Genomic DNA, 12,095 nt, shown 5'->3' on the forward strand with positions numbered 1-12,095 from the left:
AATTATAATCGTAGACTTTTGAATTTCTTTAATTTCCTTTATTGCACGTCCGACTGATAAATTCATTTCTTTTACATTCAGTACATAAACGACATAAAACTCAATTCAAACAAAAAATTCTTCTTCCAACTGTCAATTCTCAATAAAAATTCATTCCCAGCCGAATTATACGTTTCGTCCCAAACATACTCCTCACCTTGAACACTCCTAGGGTTCAACAACCTAAGACTCTAATTCTTCATCATTCAATGGCAAAACACAAAGATTTTGAACCGAGCGTTCCGCGATACCATAATTTGTCTTCAGTTCGGCGACCATTTCACGGATGTTGTTTCCAGGTTTAACCTTACCAGAGATTGTAACTGTTCGCAATTGAGCAACTCTTACTCGTTTGTCTTTGCCGGGCTTAATTTTCACAACTCTTGCCATTAACCATTTTGTGGGGGGAATGTCATCATCCTTGATGGTTACCAATTGTCCAACTTTCAAATCATCGACCGGTGATTTCCATTTAGTCCTTTGTTGAAGTGTGCTCAAATAGTCGCTTTTCCATTTCGCCCAAAATTCTTGAACTTGTCGTTGCATCAGTTGATAACGATCCAAACGATTCAATTTGATGTGCTGAATATCTGGTTCTGGTACCGCTGTTAACTGTTCTCCAATAAGAAAGTGACCCGGTGTTAAGACATTCAGATCGTTGACGTCATCACTTTGCGGAATAAGCGGCCTTGAATTCAGTATTGCCTCGATTTGGCATAAAATTGTTGACATTTCCTCAAAAGTGAACGGTGTTGGACCCAAAATTCGATGCAAATGATACTTAGTTGATTTAACCGCTGCTTCGCACAGCCCATTCAAGTGCGGTGTGTATGGTGGGATCATAGACCAATCTGTTCCATCCTTCGCCAATGATTTTCGAATAAGCTCACTTGTGACCTGGTCGTTTAGCATTGCCCATAGTCGTGCCAATTCGTTCTTCGCACCAACAAAGTTCAAACCATTGTCGCTCCGCAACTCTCGTGGTACACCTCTACGTGAGCAAAATCGTTTGTAAGCTTCCAAGTACTTTTCAGTCGTTTGATCGGAAGCCACTTCCAAGTGAATACACTTCGTTGCCAAACATACAAAAACCGCAATGTAGCCTTTGGTGATTCCAAACCTTCTAGCGTTGTTCGTCGGAACTTTGAGTTGAATTGGTCCTGCGTAATCGACAGAGCTGCGATAGAACGGTCGTTCGCTTGTAACTCGAACACTTGGTAGATCTCCCATAATTTGACCGCTTGTACGACCACGAATACGACAACATTTGATGCAATTTCGCGTAAATTGCTTAACCAAAAGTCTTGCTGATACGATCCAATATTGTCTTCGTAATTGACTCATCATCAACGTAGTACCAGCGTGAAAATTAACCAAATGACAGTTTCTGATGATTAATTTGGTTACGTGATCCGATTTCAATGAATCTGCTGACATATGCAAAAACATTTCTTAATTTGTCAAGTGAAGAAAACTTACATGCCAAGGCATCAATTCGATCGTCAACAACAACCACAGCGCAGGCTTGAACGGTTTTTCTTGCTTCTTTTTCAGCTTCTGGATTTGTCGGTGGTATCACATTAGGCCAAAATGATTCGTCTTGTCTCAACCATTGTGGTCCATTCCACCACAGCTCATGATTTTGCAAAGTTGTCACACCAATACCTCGACTAGCGCAATCGGCGGGGTTTTCGTCTGATGGTACGTATCGCCAACTCAACGATGGAAACGTAGTTTGTATCTCCGATACGCGATTCGCCACAAACGTTTTCCAATAAATTGGTTCTTTACGTAACCAGTCGAGCACAGCTGTGTTGTCACACCAAGCGAATAACAGAATTCTTTCCAACTTCAACGAATCGACCGTATAATTTAGCAACCTTGTTAACAGAAGAGCTCCGCACAATTCCAAATGAGGTGTGGTGATTTGCTTAATTGGAGCGACTCTTGTCTTGGCTATGACGATATTCGTTTTATAGCTTCCGTCATCCTGACGCATTCTTGAATACACAACAGCCGAATATGCTTCGTTTGACGAGTCTGAAAATCCATGTAATTCCAAGCACTTTGTCGAGTACGAACCCAGCCAACGGGGTATGACAATTTCGTTGATTTTGTTCAAACTGCCGTACAGTTCAATCCATTCGGTCTTAATGTCGTCGCTGACATGTGCGTCCCAATCGACTCCCATACGCCATATTTTCTGCATAATAATTTTTGCTTTAACAACAACAGGAGCCAGTAAACCAAGCGGATCGTATAAACTAGCGATGACTGACAAGATCGACCTTTTTGTGACTGGAACATTTTTTGAATCGAAATTCACCTTGTAACCAAATTTGTCGGCACCTGGATGCCACCGTAGACCCAACGCATTGCACGAATCTTGTGACGGAACATCCCACAAACTTTCGAATGCTCTCAAGTCTTCTTGTATAGTTTGCAACACATTTTGATCGTTCGATATCCATTTCCTCAGTGGAAATTTTCCTTTCGCCAGAACACTTTGTAATTCGGAAACCAATTGTATGACTTCGTCTGAGTTATCGCCTCCTGACAATAAATCGTCCATGAGAAAGTCGTTGTGAATTACTGATTTCGTTCTGGTATTTTCATCACATTCAAGTGCGGCCAATTTTTGTATACTTTTCACTGCCAAAAACGGTGCACACGATGTACCAAATACCACGGTGGTAAGTATGAACTCTTTGATAGCGTCTTGAGAACATTCTCGCCACAAAAACTTTTGAAATTGTTGATCCTCTGGAGCTACGAGCACTTGCCGGAACATTTTCTCAATATCTGCTGAGACAGCAACACAGTAGCTTCGAAATCTGACGAGAATTCTTAGTAAATCTTCTTGCAATCGTGGACCAACCATTAGCTTGTCATTTAATGACACTCCATTTGAACTTTTAGCTGCAGCGTCGAAAACAATTCTCGTTTTCGTTGTCGTTCTTGATGGTTTTACTACAGCGTGATGTGGCAAATAAAAACTGTCTTGATGCACGATGGTTTCACACTTCGCATGACCCAATGCTTCCAAATCTCTTATTTGATCGATGTAATCCTTTTGCAATTGTTGATCTTTCGAAAATCGTCTTTCCAAATACGCAAAACGTTTCGATGCCACCGTTCGTGTATCACCAAATTTCAAGTTTTTATCTTTGAACGGCAGATTCACAACAAAACGACCATCAGATCGAGAAAACGTTTTTTCGTAATGTTCTTCACATTTTCTATCCTCCAATGACTTGATGGTAACTTTCGGAAATTCTTCAAGTTCCCAGAATCTGGATAATATGGCCGGTAACGATTGATCTGTTGCAGCTTCGGTCATAACAAATATTTTTGAGCTATTTGTTTCATTCGAAGAATTCACTGGACCGGCTAAAATCCATCCCAGATGTGTGTTTTGCGCTATCGGGTATCCTATTGGACCTTTCACTTGCGGTTCATTCTTTAATAACGAAAAGAAGAATTCAGCTCCAATTAACAGATCAACCTTACCTGGTTCATTAAACTTGGAATCAGCCAACCTCAGCCCTTTGATATACGACCATTGCGAAATGTCGAATCTTCCGTTTGGCAAATTAGCGGTAATTTTCTTCATAACGACAGCATTGATGTCCAGTCTGAATCCATCTTCAACACACGACTTTAACGGAACCTTTGCGCCTTTTTTGAATGTACCAGCATCAACACCTGCGATTCCATTTACAGGAACATCACACGCAAAACGTTGTAGCCCCAACTTTTGAACACAATCTTCGGTCACTACATTTCGTTGAGCACCTGCATCCAAAAACGCTCGGAGTATGATCCAATTTCCTTCCGCAGCACGCACCTTTACTAACGCCGTTGACAGTAGCACTTGAGTTTGTACGATTGACGTTGCGTCACTGACTAATGCATTTTGTGATGAAACATTCGATTGAACTGTCGCTGGAACCGTGTTGCTCAAAGAGTTTGATGAAACTTGACTGTGTATCAATTCGTGGTGATGTTTGTTGCATTTTCCACATCTTGTAGCTTTACACAGCCGAAAATTGTGATTAGATTTTAAACACTTGTAGCACAACTTATGTTTGTGTACTAAATCCAATCGATCATTCAAATTTTTCTCCAAAAAGACCTTGCAGCTTGAACAATCGTGTGTGCCTTTGCAGATTTCGCAAATCTTTGATGATACTGACGTGAAAACTTTTGCTGGCGCTGTCAATCCATGTTTCTTCTTATCGTTGGTCTTCACTGTTGACGTTGTTGTTTTGCTATCCGGTTTATTCGTTTTTTCGGCTTCCAGTGCTACACATCGATTTTCCAACGCCGTAACCAATTCTTGCCACGTAGCTACTTCTTTCGATGTGTGAATTAACTCCCAATATCGCCTAGTTTTTGAATCTAGTCGAATAACTGTCATGTGTACCATAAGCCAATCCCATGTTTCGATTTGTCCACCCAAAGCTTTCAGCGCACGCAAACATTTTTGTGTTGTTCTCAGCAACGATCTTAACATTTCTGCGCTTTCCGTATCCATGAATGGCTGACCGAACAGTTGACTTAAATGCGCTGTCACCTGCAATCGTTTGTTTTCAAATCTATCTTCTAGCGCATCCCAAGCACCTTTGTAATTGGCATCAGTGATTTTGTATTCGCTTACAATGTCTTCGGCTTCACCTGAGCAATTTGGCTTTAGGTATTGTAATTTTTCACCGTCTGATATGGAATCCTTATTGCCAATCATAGACAAAAATAAATCTCGGAATGTGGCCCAATTGGCAAACGATCCATCGAACTTCGGCACTTCAAGCTTAGGCAATTTTACATTGTTATCACCTGCATTCCCATGTGGCATTCGATTTCGGTTTGCTCCACTTTGTTGATCTCGATCTCTCTTCTTTTGTTCCAAAAAACCTGTCAAGACATTTTTTGCCTTTAGGTATATCGCCTCTGTTACAGCCATTTCTTTTATCTGCTCTTCCAAATCCGCATCAGCAACTTTCTCCTCAACATTCAATTGAGCGGATTGAAATTTTACCCAATATTCTTCCAGCAAATCAAGTGAGGACTGTAACGCTGACGATGGTGTATTTTCGTCGAATGCAAGTACAGAGGTTTCCATACGAAATATAGATCGTTGATGTGATGAACGGTGGTTTAACAACTTGTTGAGCGCCATTTCCTTATTTTGTACGACACACAGATGCTTTTAATCAACGACAATTCGAACCTGATGAACATCCAAGGATCACATAACCTAACTATTGGTTGAACTGAATTTAATAGCGGCCGATGTTCAATCCTATCAAGTAATCAATTAAACGGGTATCCAACGGCGACAATCCAATTTTCACAAGCGTCGTAGCTCCGATGGCGATTGATTACATAAACTTCTTCACGATGATTTCTACCACACGTTTCGTTGATATTTCAGTTGCAGTAGTTTTCATTCAATTTTGCTGGAATTGTATAAATCCGGCTCGAAGGACCATTAATGTTGGGGTCGGCTGCTTTCAGATGAAATTATAATCGTAGACTTTTGAATTTCTTTAATTTCCTTTATTGCACGTCCGACTGATAAATTCATTTCTTTTACATTCAGTACATAAACGACATAAAACTCAATTCAAACAAAAAATTCTTCTTCCAACTGTCAATTCTCAATAAAAATTCATTCCCAGCCGAATTATACGTTTCGTCCCAAACAGATAAAAATAGAAAATTTGACGAAAATCGAAAATTTGACGCACTTAAAACGCTCATAGCTCCCAAATAGTCGACTTTTTAGGAAAACTATGAAACACGTATCGACTAGAATCTAAAACTCTATAACTTTGTCTTTTACACGTGGTTTCTATCTGCAGTATTTTCCGAGTTATGGCTGACATAGCTCGCACTTAAAACGCTCATAGCTCCCAAATAGACGACTTTTTAGGAAAACTATGAAACACGTATCGACTAGAATCTAAAACTCTATAACTTTGTCTTTTACACGTGGTTTCTATCTGCAGTATTTTCCGAGTTATGGCTGACATAGCTCGCACTTAAAACGCTCATACCTCCCAAATAGTCGACTTTTTAGGAAAACCATGAAACACGTATCGACTAGAATCTAAAACTCTATAACTTTGTCTTTTACACGAGGTTTCTATCTGCAGTATTTTCCGAGTTATGGCTGACATAGCTCGCACTTAAAACGCTCATACCTCCCAAATAGACGACTTTTTAGGAAAACCATGAAACACGTATCGACTAGAATCTAAAACTCTATACCTTTGTCTTTTACACGAGGTTTCTATCTGCAGTATTTTCCGAGTTATGGCTGACATAGCTCGCACTTAAAACGCTCATAGCTCCCAAATAGACGACTTTTTAGGAAAACCATGAAACACGTATCGACTAGAATCTAAAACTCTATAACTTTGTCTTTTACACGAGGTTTCTATCTGCAGTATTTTCCAAGTTATGGCTGACATAGCTCGCACTTAAAACGCTCATAGCTCCCAAATAGACGACTTTTTAGGAAAACCATGAAACACGTGTCAAATGAAATCTGAAACTCTATAAATTTGTCTTTTAAACGAACTTTCTATCTGCCATATTTTCCGAGTTATAGGTCCCATAGATCAATAGGTTAACACGCTCATAGCTCCGAAATTATAAGCTTTTATAAAAATTCCTTCAAATTAGTTTCTTAGAATTACGTCCTTAACATACCCTGAAAATTTCAGCCAAATTCACCGGTAAATTCAAAAGTTTCGTTGTAACAAAGTAACAAAGTAACAAAGGTTGGTAAAATTCATCAATTTCAAAATGTATGAAAATTAATTTCTTCATACAAATTTCTGCAAATTTCCAAGTTTTGAAATGTAATATCTCGGCCAAATCTTAACCTTATGAGGCGTGTGATAGCTCGTTGAACTCGTATGGACGCCCAGATTGTGAATAAAATACTTTGGGGTAGTAGGAGCAAAGGGGGAAAAGTCAAAAAGTTCGTGTATATATGTTCCTCAGTCCTGCGGAAAATTTTTTGTCAAATTTTTCAGTGTGAACGGACTTGCGTCACGGCCCTTCACTAACGTAGGGCCATGATGCAAAAAAAATTGAGAGAAAAAGTCATTTTGGCATAGTCTATTCTTAGAATTCATTGCAGAACTTAGAAAACATGTCGAATAATACTTTGTCGAATTAAAGTGGTTGATGATGAGGAAACCATTTTTAAGAAAACTTTGTTATAAAAAGAATGAGATTCATGAAGAGAAAAACCAAATAATTTGTCATTTGTGACGCGACATTTTTTTTGTCATATTTTTCTTTTTTCAAATAATTGCATTCTGATCACGGCTGTCCTCAACAAAGATAGAGTTTTATGAATATGTACACACAAAATGACTTGAGATCTGAGTTCTGGGATCGAAATAGAGAACTAAACCACTTTACTTCGTCTTCAGGGTTCTATTTCAGTCCTATTTGGTACATGATAGTTGCTTCATAAAAAACGAACATTTTTACCGACATAAAGTGGTTTTGATCTCAATGTCGGTCCCAAAACTCAGATCTGAAGTCATTTTGTCTGTACATTTTCAAAAAACTTTATCTTCGTTGAAGACTTCCGTGCGATATCATTTGTTTTACAAGTATATCATGCACAAGGACTTGCGTCACATTTTACTGGTTGAAAACCGAGAGCGCTCCTGCTGACTTTCTTCTGCCAACTGAAGCGAGAAGTATTTACGAGATACATTTTGATATATAAATGAATGATATATAGAAGGTTCCAAAGCTTGATTGACAGACTGTACCGACATTAGTATTTAATAATGGAAATACTTAATTGAAAAAACAACAACAAGTAGTTGACGCTCATCTCTGACTTGTATTTTTTTGCAATGTCCATAGCGGTGGAATTTCAATTTTTAATAAAAAAAGGACCATGAACAATTCAGAATTGCTTATTTATATCACATTAAAAATCAATTGTCCATATAAATTTCGGCAATATACATTTGCTATAGACTAGGTAATCAGGGAAGTACGCTGAATAATTTATAAACAAAAATATATTTTTTGTCTATTGCATGTATTCTACAGATACACGAAATACGTATAATTGATATATGAAGTGCTAGTTGAAAATGGTATACGCAGCTAGTTAACAGTGGAGTTATGCATTTTAGATTCATTCAGTGTTCGCTGTATTGAATTTCATTATTTCAAATAAAGTTGGCACACGTTTCGTCTACACAACTCTTTGGATATTTATTCTAGCGGAAATATGTGATAAATTACAGAAAATAATTATTTGATGACGGTTGAGAAGAAATGAATATTAAATTTGATTATAAGTTAAACTATGCATAATATAGTGCGGTGTCAGTCTCTCTTCATCTACATTTCGAGTGGAATTTACAATAATTACGCTAAGTGAATTATCGTTAACAATAAAGTTCCGACAGACTACGTCGACAGACGTAAAGCGTTAGCTTTTCATATCCATAAAATAAATGGAATGAAGAAATAACTGTATGTTCAAACAGACAGTGCACGTCAGAGTCACATGCTATAGCGAAAGTTAATTCATACTTAACGGGAATATAAAATGAGACATTAATTACTCATCCACGGTATATTTGATTCGAAATTAATTGGGAAGACCTCAATTCCGTCTTTTTTCGGTTTTATTGGTAGGTTGACATCGTGCCGTTTCAACGATTGACACCGAAACTTGCATATTTAAAAAATTTCTACTTTCAAGCTTCACTATGTCTTCTGACGATAAACTCAAATGGAAAAAAATACTCAGAAACGTTTTATCCGAAAAAAGATCAGTCACGTAACATCTCATAGATTTTCGATATCATTAATGCATCTCCACTTTCGGCGTAAATTTTCAATTCAACTTTTCTCTTTGACCTAAATTAAATTTTAAAGCGGCAAACTATAGACTAAGTTCTGCGGAACAACGTTCGATTGAAATGGGTAAGTACTTATAGAAAACTCCTATTATATGAACTTTATTAACATAATTTTGTGCGGATATTGATCTCGACATTAATGCATTGAATGCAGTATCGTCCATATAAGAAAAATCATAGAGTAACGGAACCAAGGAGCAGACTAGATTAAACGTTAACCCTAGCTCTCACTTCACTTTTCCTGTATTATAATTATATGCATGCCACATTGATTTTGTTTTCGATTTGGAATGAGAGCCAAACATTTTGCATAAAATTCGTTCACTCACTCATCACAACTTTTTTTTTTAATTGAATGCTAATTTATTCACAATTAATATCTGTCCTGGAGCTTGTTTTCAAATCTAAAAATATACGCTCACAAAATTATCTAACACAAAACACACCCTTATCATGTCCCATATGATGTGATAGGTGTTATTGAGAATAATTTATTGTAATGTGACGTATGGGATGGCTGATTATAATTTTTTCCGAAGTGACTCGCTCGCGCCTGCCAATAGCATCTTATAGACTATTCGCCAGCGAATCAACTGCTGTTGATATTTATCTGAAATCGGAAATGAATGGAAGTTTGCCCATTTTTACAAAGTGTGTCACATAGAGCTTAGGCTCCCTTATACAAAATGTGATTCAAGGAGCTTATGCACCCCCTTTACAAAATGTGATGCAAGGAGCTCAAGTACTTTACATTTTATTTGTTGCTCTTTCATCTGATTTACATGATTCTATTCTTTTTATGAAACTCAGCATCATAATGTTTGAAAATTGCGAACTTTAGATGACTCTGTTGCATAAAACGTTGAATGAATCTCGGTTCAAAGTACTTTATTAGGCTAACGATGTGAATTATGACACGAGGCCGGGGCCGGGGTTACACATCTAGAGCCTAATAAAGTACTTTGCACTGTTTATCACTAACAGCATATTGAGGAGAGTTATGGACTAACCGTCACAAAAAGACATTTCCCAAATAAATTTTTTTCGGTTCATGCATTTCTCTCCTCATTTATTTCTCGCGTGCGAACAATCAATAACATGCTATTCACACGCCCGGATGAATAGTCAATAATATGATATTTGCAAGCGCTGCGATGAGCAACAGCCTGTTTTAGTTATTTTAAAAATAGAATGATTTCACCTCAACGTATTGTCTCTATAGAACAAAAGCAAATGTGTTGCTGATAAATTTCGGTAATTTGCGTCCATCAAATTAGGATTAGAAATGTTATAATAGAAATTTTCGTATTTGATTGATGGCATATGCGAAAAAGTTTCGTTTAAGTACAACAAAACAACGTTGCGAAAATGTGAACCGAAATTCGAAACAACAAAAAATCAAAATCATTTCAAGTAATTTTCCAATTCACTATTTTCTTTATTTTTTCATGTAATGCATTTGCTATCTCAAAGAAAAAAATAATCGATGCGTATCGGCTGGGACTTTCTAATATAGTACCGCTTATGTTATAACTTAAATGAAGTCATAGTTTTTATAGGAGAATGAAGTTTAGAAACTAAGTGTAAAATCTAATACAATTTAGTACTTTTCGTCATAAAAAATCTGCTGTCACTGAATTATTTTTTCATGAACAAACTTCACTGCAGTGACATTTCATGGGAATGAATCAATGTGAAGTTGTTACACAAAAAAATAGTCTAGTGAGATTGAAATACTATAAAAAAAATGTGGCGCCTCTACAGGATGTGTTGACTTTTGAGCCCTGTGTCTGACATTCGTAAAATTTGAAAATAAAATTGAGAGTTTTTTTAATGACTATTAGCCGGGAACAAATAGCACCTACGAAATATTTGCATCTTGAGTTGTAAATAGAATGAAAAGGAAAGGTAAATGTTTCCTATTTCCTAATTGCAATGACGCGATTACAATATGTCAGCACTAATAGAAAAATATTTCGCAATTGACTCAACCGAACTTAGGCCATTTAACAAAATTTTAATTTTGTGAAGTATACTATATAAGCGATAAACTTTACAACAAACTTGCGTAAAAGAAGTTAGCATTCTGTGTTGTGTATGCTAATTTTCGTTTTTCCGTTTATACAGTTACAAAACGAACATAATGGGTTATAGAAATTTCGTAAAGCTTTTGATTCTCATCATAATATTGAATATGAAAACTGTTAGCACGAACACTTTAACTCCAATATTGAATACATATTCAGGCCAGGAAACATATTATAAAGTCATTTGCATATCAGATTTCGAAGTATGACATGAAAGCATTAGATAGTCGTTTCGGAACTTGCATATTATCGTTTTTCTTTTATGGATTTTTCTTTTTGGAGATTTTCTTGTTAGCTTCATATTTTTGTATGGGCTTTTAAAATAGATAAACGATTTCAAGTGATAGATGGTAGAGAATTCAAATTTATTTTGAAAGAATTGTCTGGCTATTGAACGTCGTTTTAGTTTTTTCATTCTAGCATTTCTTTAGCGGATTCGTATTTTGAGTACATTTTTATTGATGCATTCAATCGGAGACAAGTAACAAACGACGCAGTTAGAGGGACGATACGAAATCGCGGTTATTCTCTTGGTAAAGACGAGTTATTTGAAAAGGACATGGCTCGCATCACTGAGGTAAATTTACGTAAGTCAGTGATGTCAGCCAGGTTCCTTTCAAAATACCTATACATAATTCTTTCATTGTTTTATCATGTATTTTTCTCAACGCCGTGTACGTTTAGGGAGATAATTCGTACGTTACTTCATTCTGCCAAATTTTGGTTTTGTTGTTGTTGCTTTGATGCCTAAAATCAAGGCAGCTCTCTAGCAATATCACACCAATTGTTTACAAAATTTGGAGGCCAAAAATCGCACAGTGTCCGCTAGTAAATTTCATTATACTTCTAAAATAATGAAATTTACAAGCGGACACTGTGCGATTTTTGGCCTCCTTATTTCTGTAAACAATTCGTGTGATATTGCTAGAGAGCTAATTTGCTAAAATACATTTCTGTAGGATAATTTGTTTATACCTCGAAAAACAAAAAAACAAATTTTACTGCCTGTACTATACGAAAGTTGACTATTCATAGCAGTTTCCTTTCGAGTTTC

General features: G+C 36.8%; 1 protein-coding gene across 1 annotated transcript; it reads right to left on the bottom strand.

The window, feature by feature from the left end:
* Positions 1 to 222: 222 nt before the first annotated feature.
* Positions 223 to 5,218, bottom strand: LOC119068942. Its single transcript, XM_037172807.1, has 2 exons — positions 1,519 to 5,218; positions 223 to 1,466 (listed from the first exon to the last, which is right to left on the bottom strand). Exons 1-2 carry the CDS (start codon positions 5,216 to 5,218, stop codon positions 223 to 225), a joined length of 4,944 nt encoding a protein of 1,647 aa, XP_037028702.1.
* Positions 5,219 to 12,095: the final 6,877 nt, after the last annotated feature.

The sequence above is a fragment of the Bradysia coprophila genome (genome assembly GCF_014529535.1).
Source record: "Bradysia coprophila strain Holo2 chromosome X unlocalized genomic scaffold, BU_Bcop_v1 contig_20, whole genome shotgun sequence".
Lineage (NCBI taxonomy): Eukaryota > Metazoa > Arthropoda > Insecta > Diptera > Sciaridae > Bradysia > Bradysia coprophila.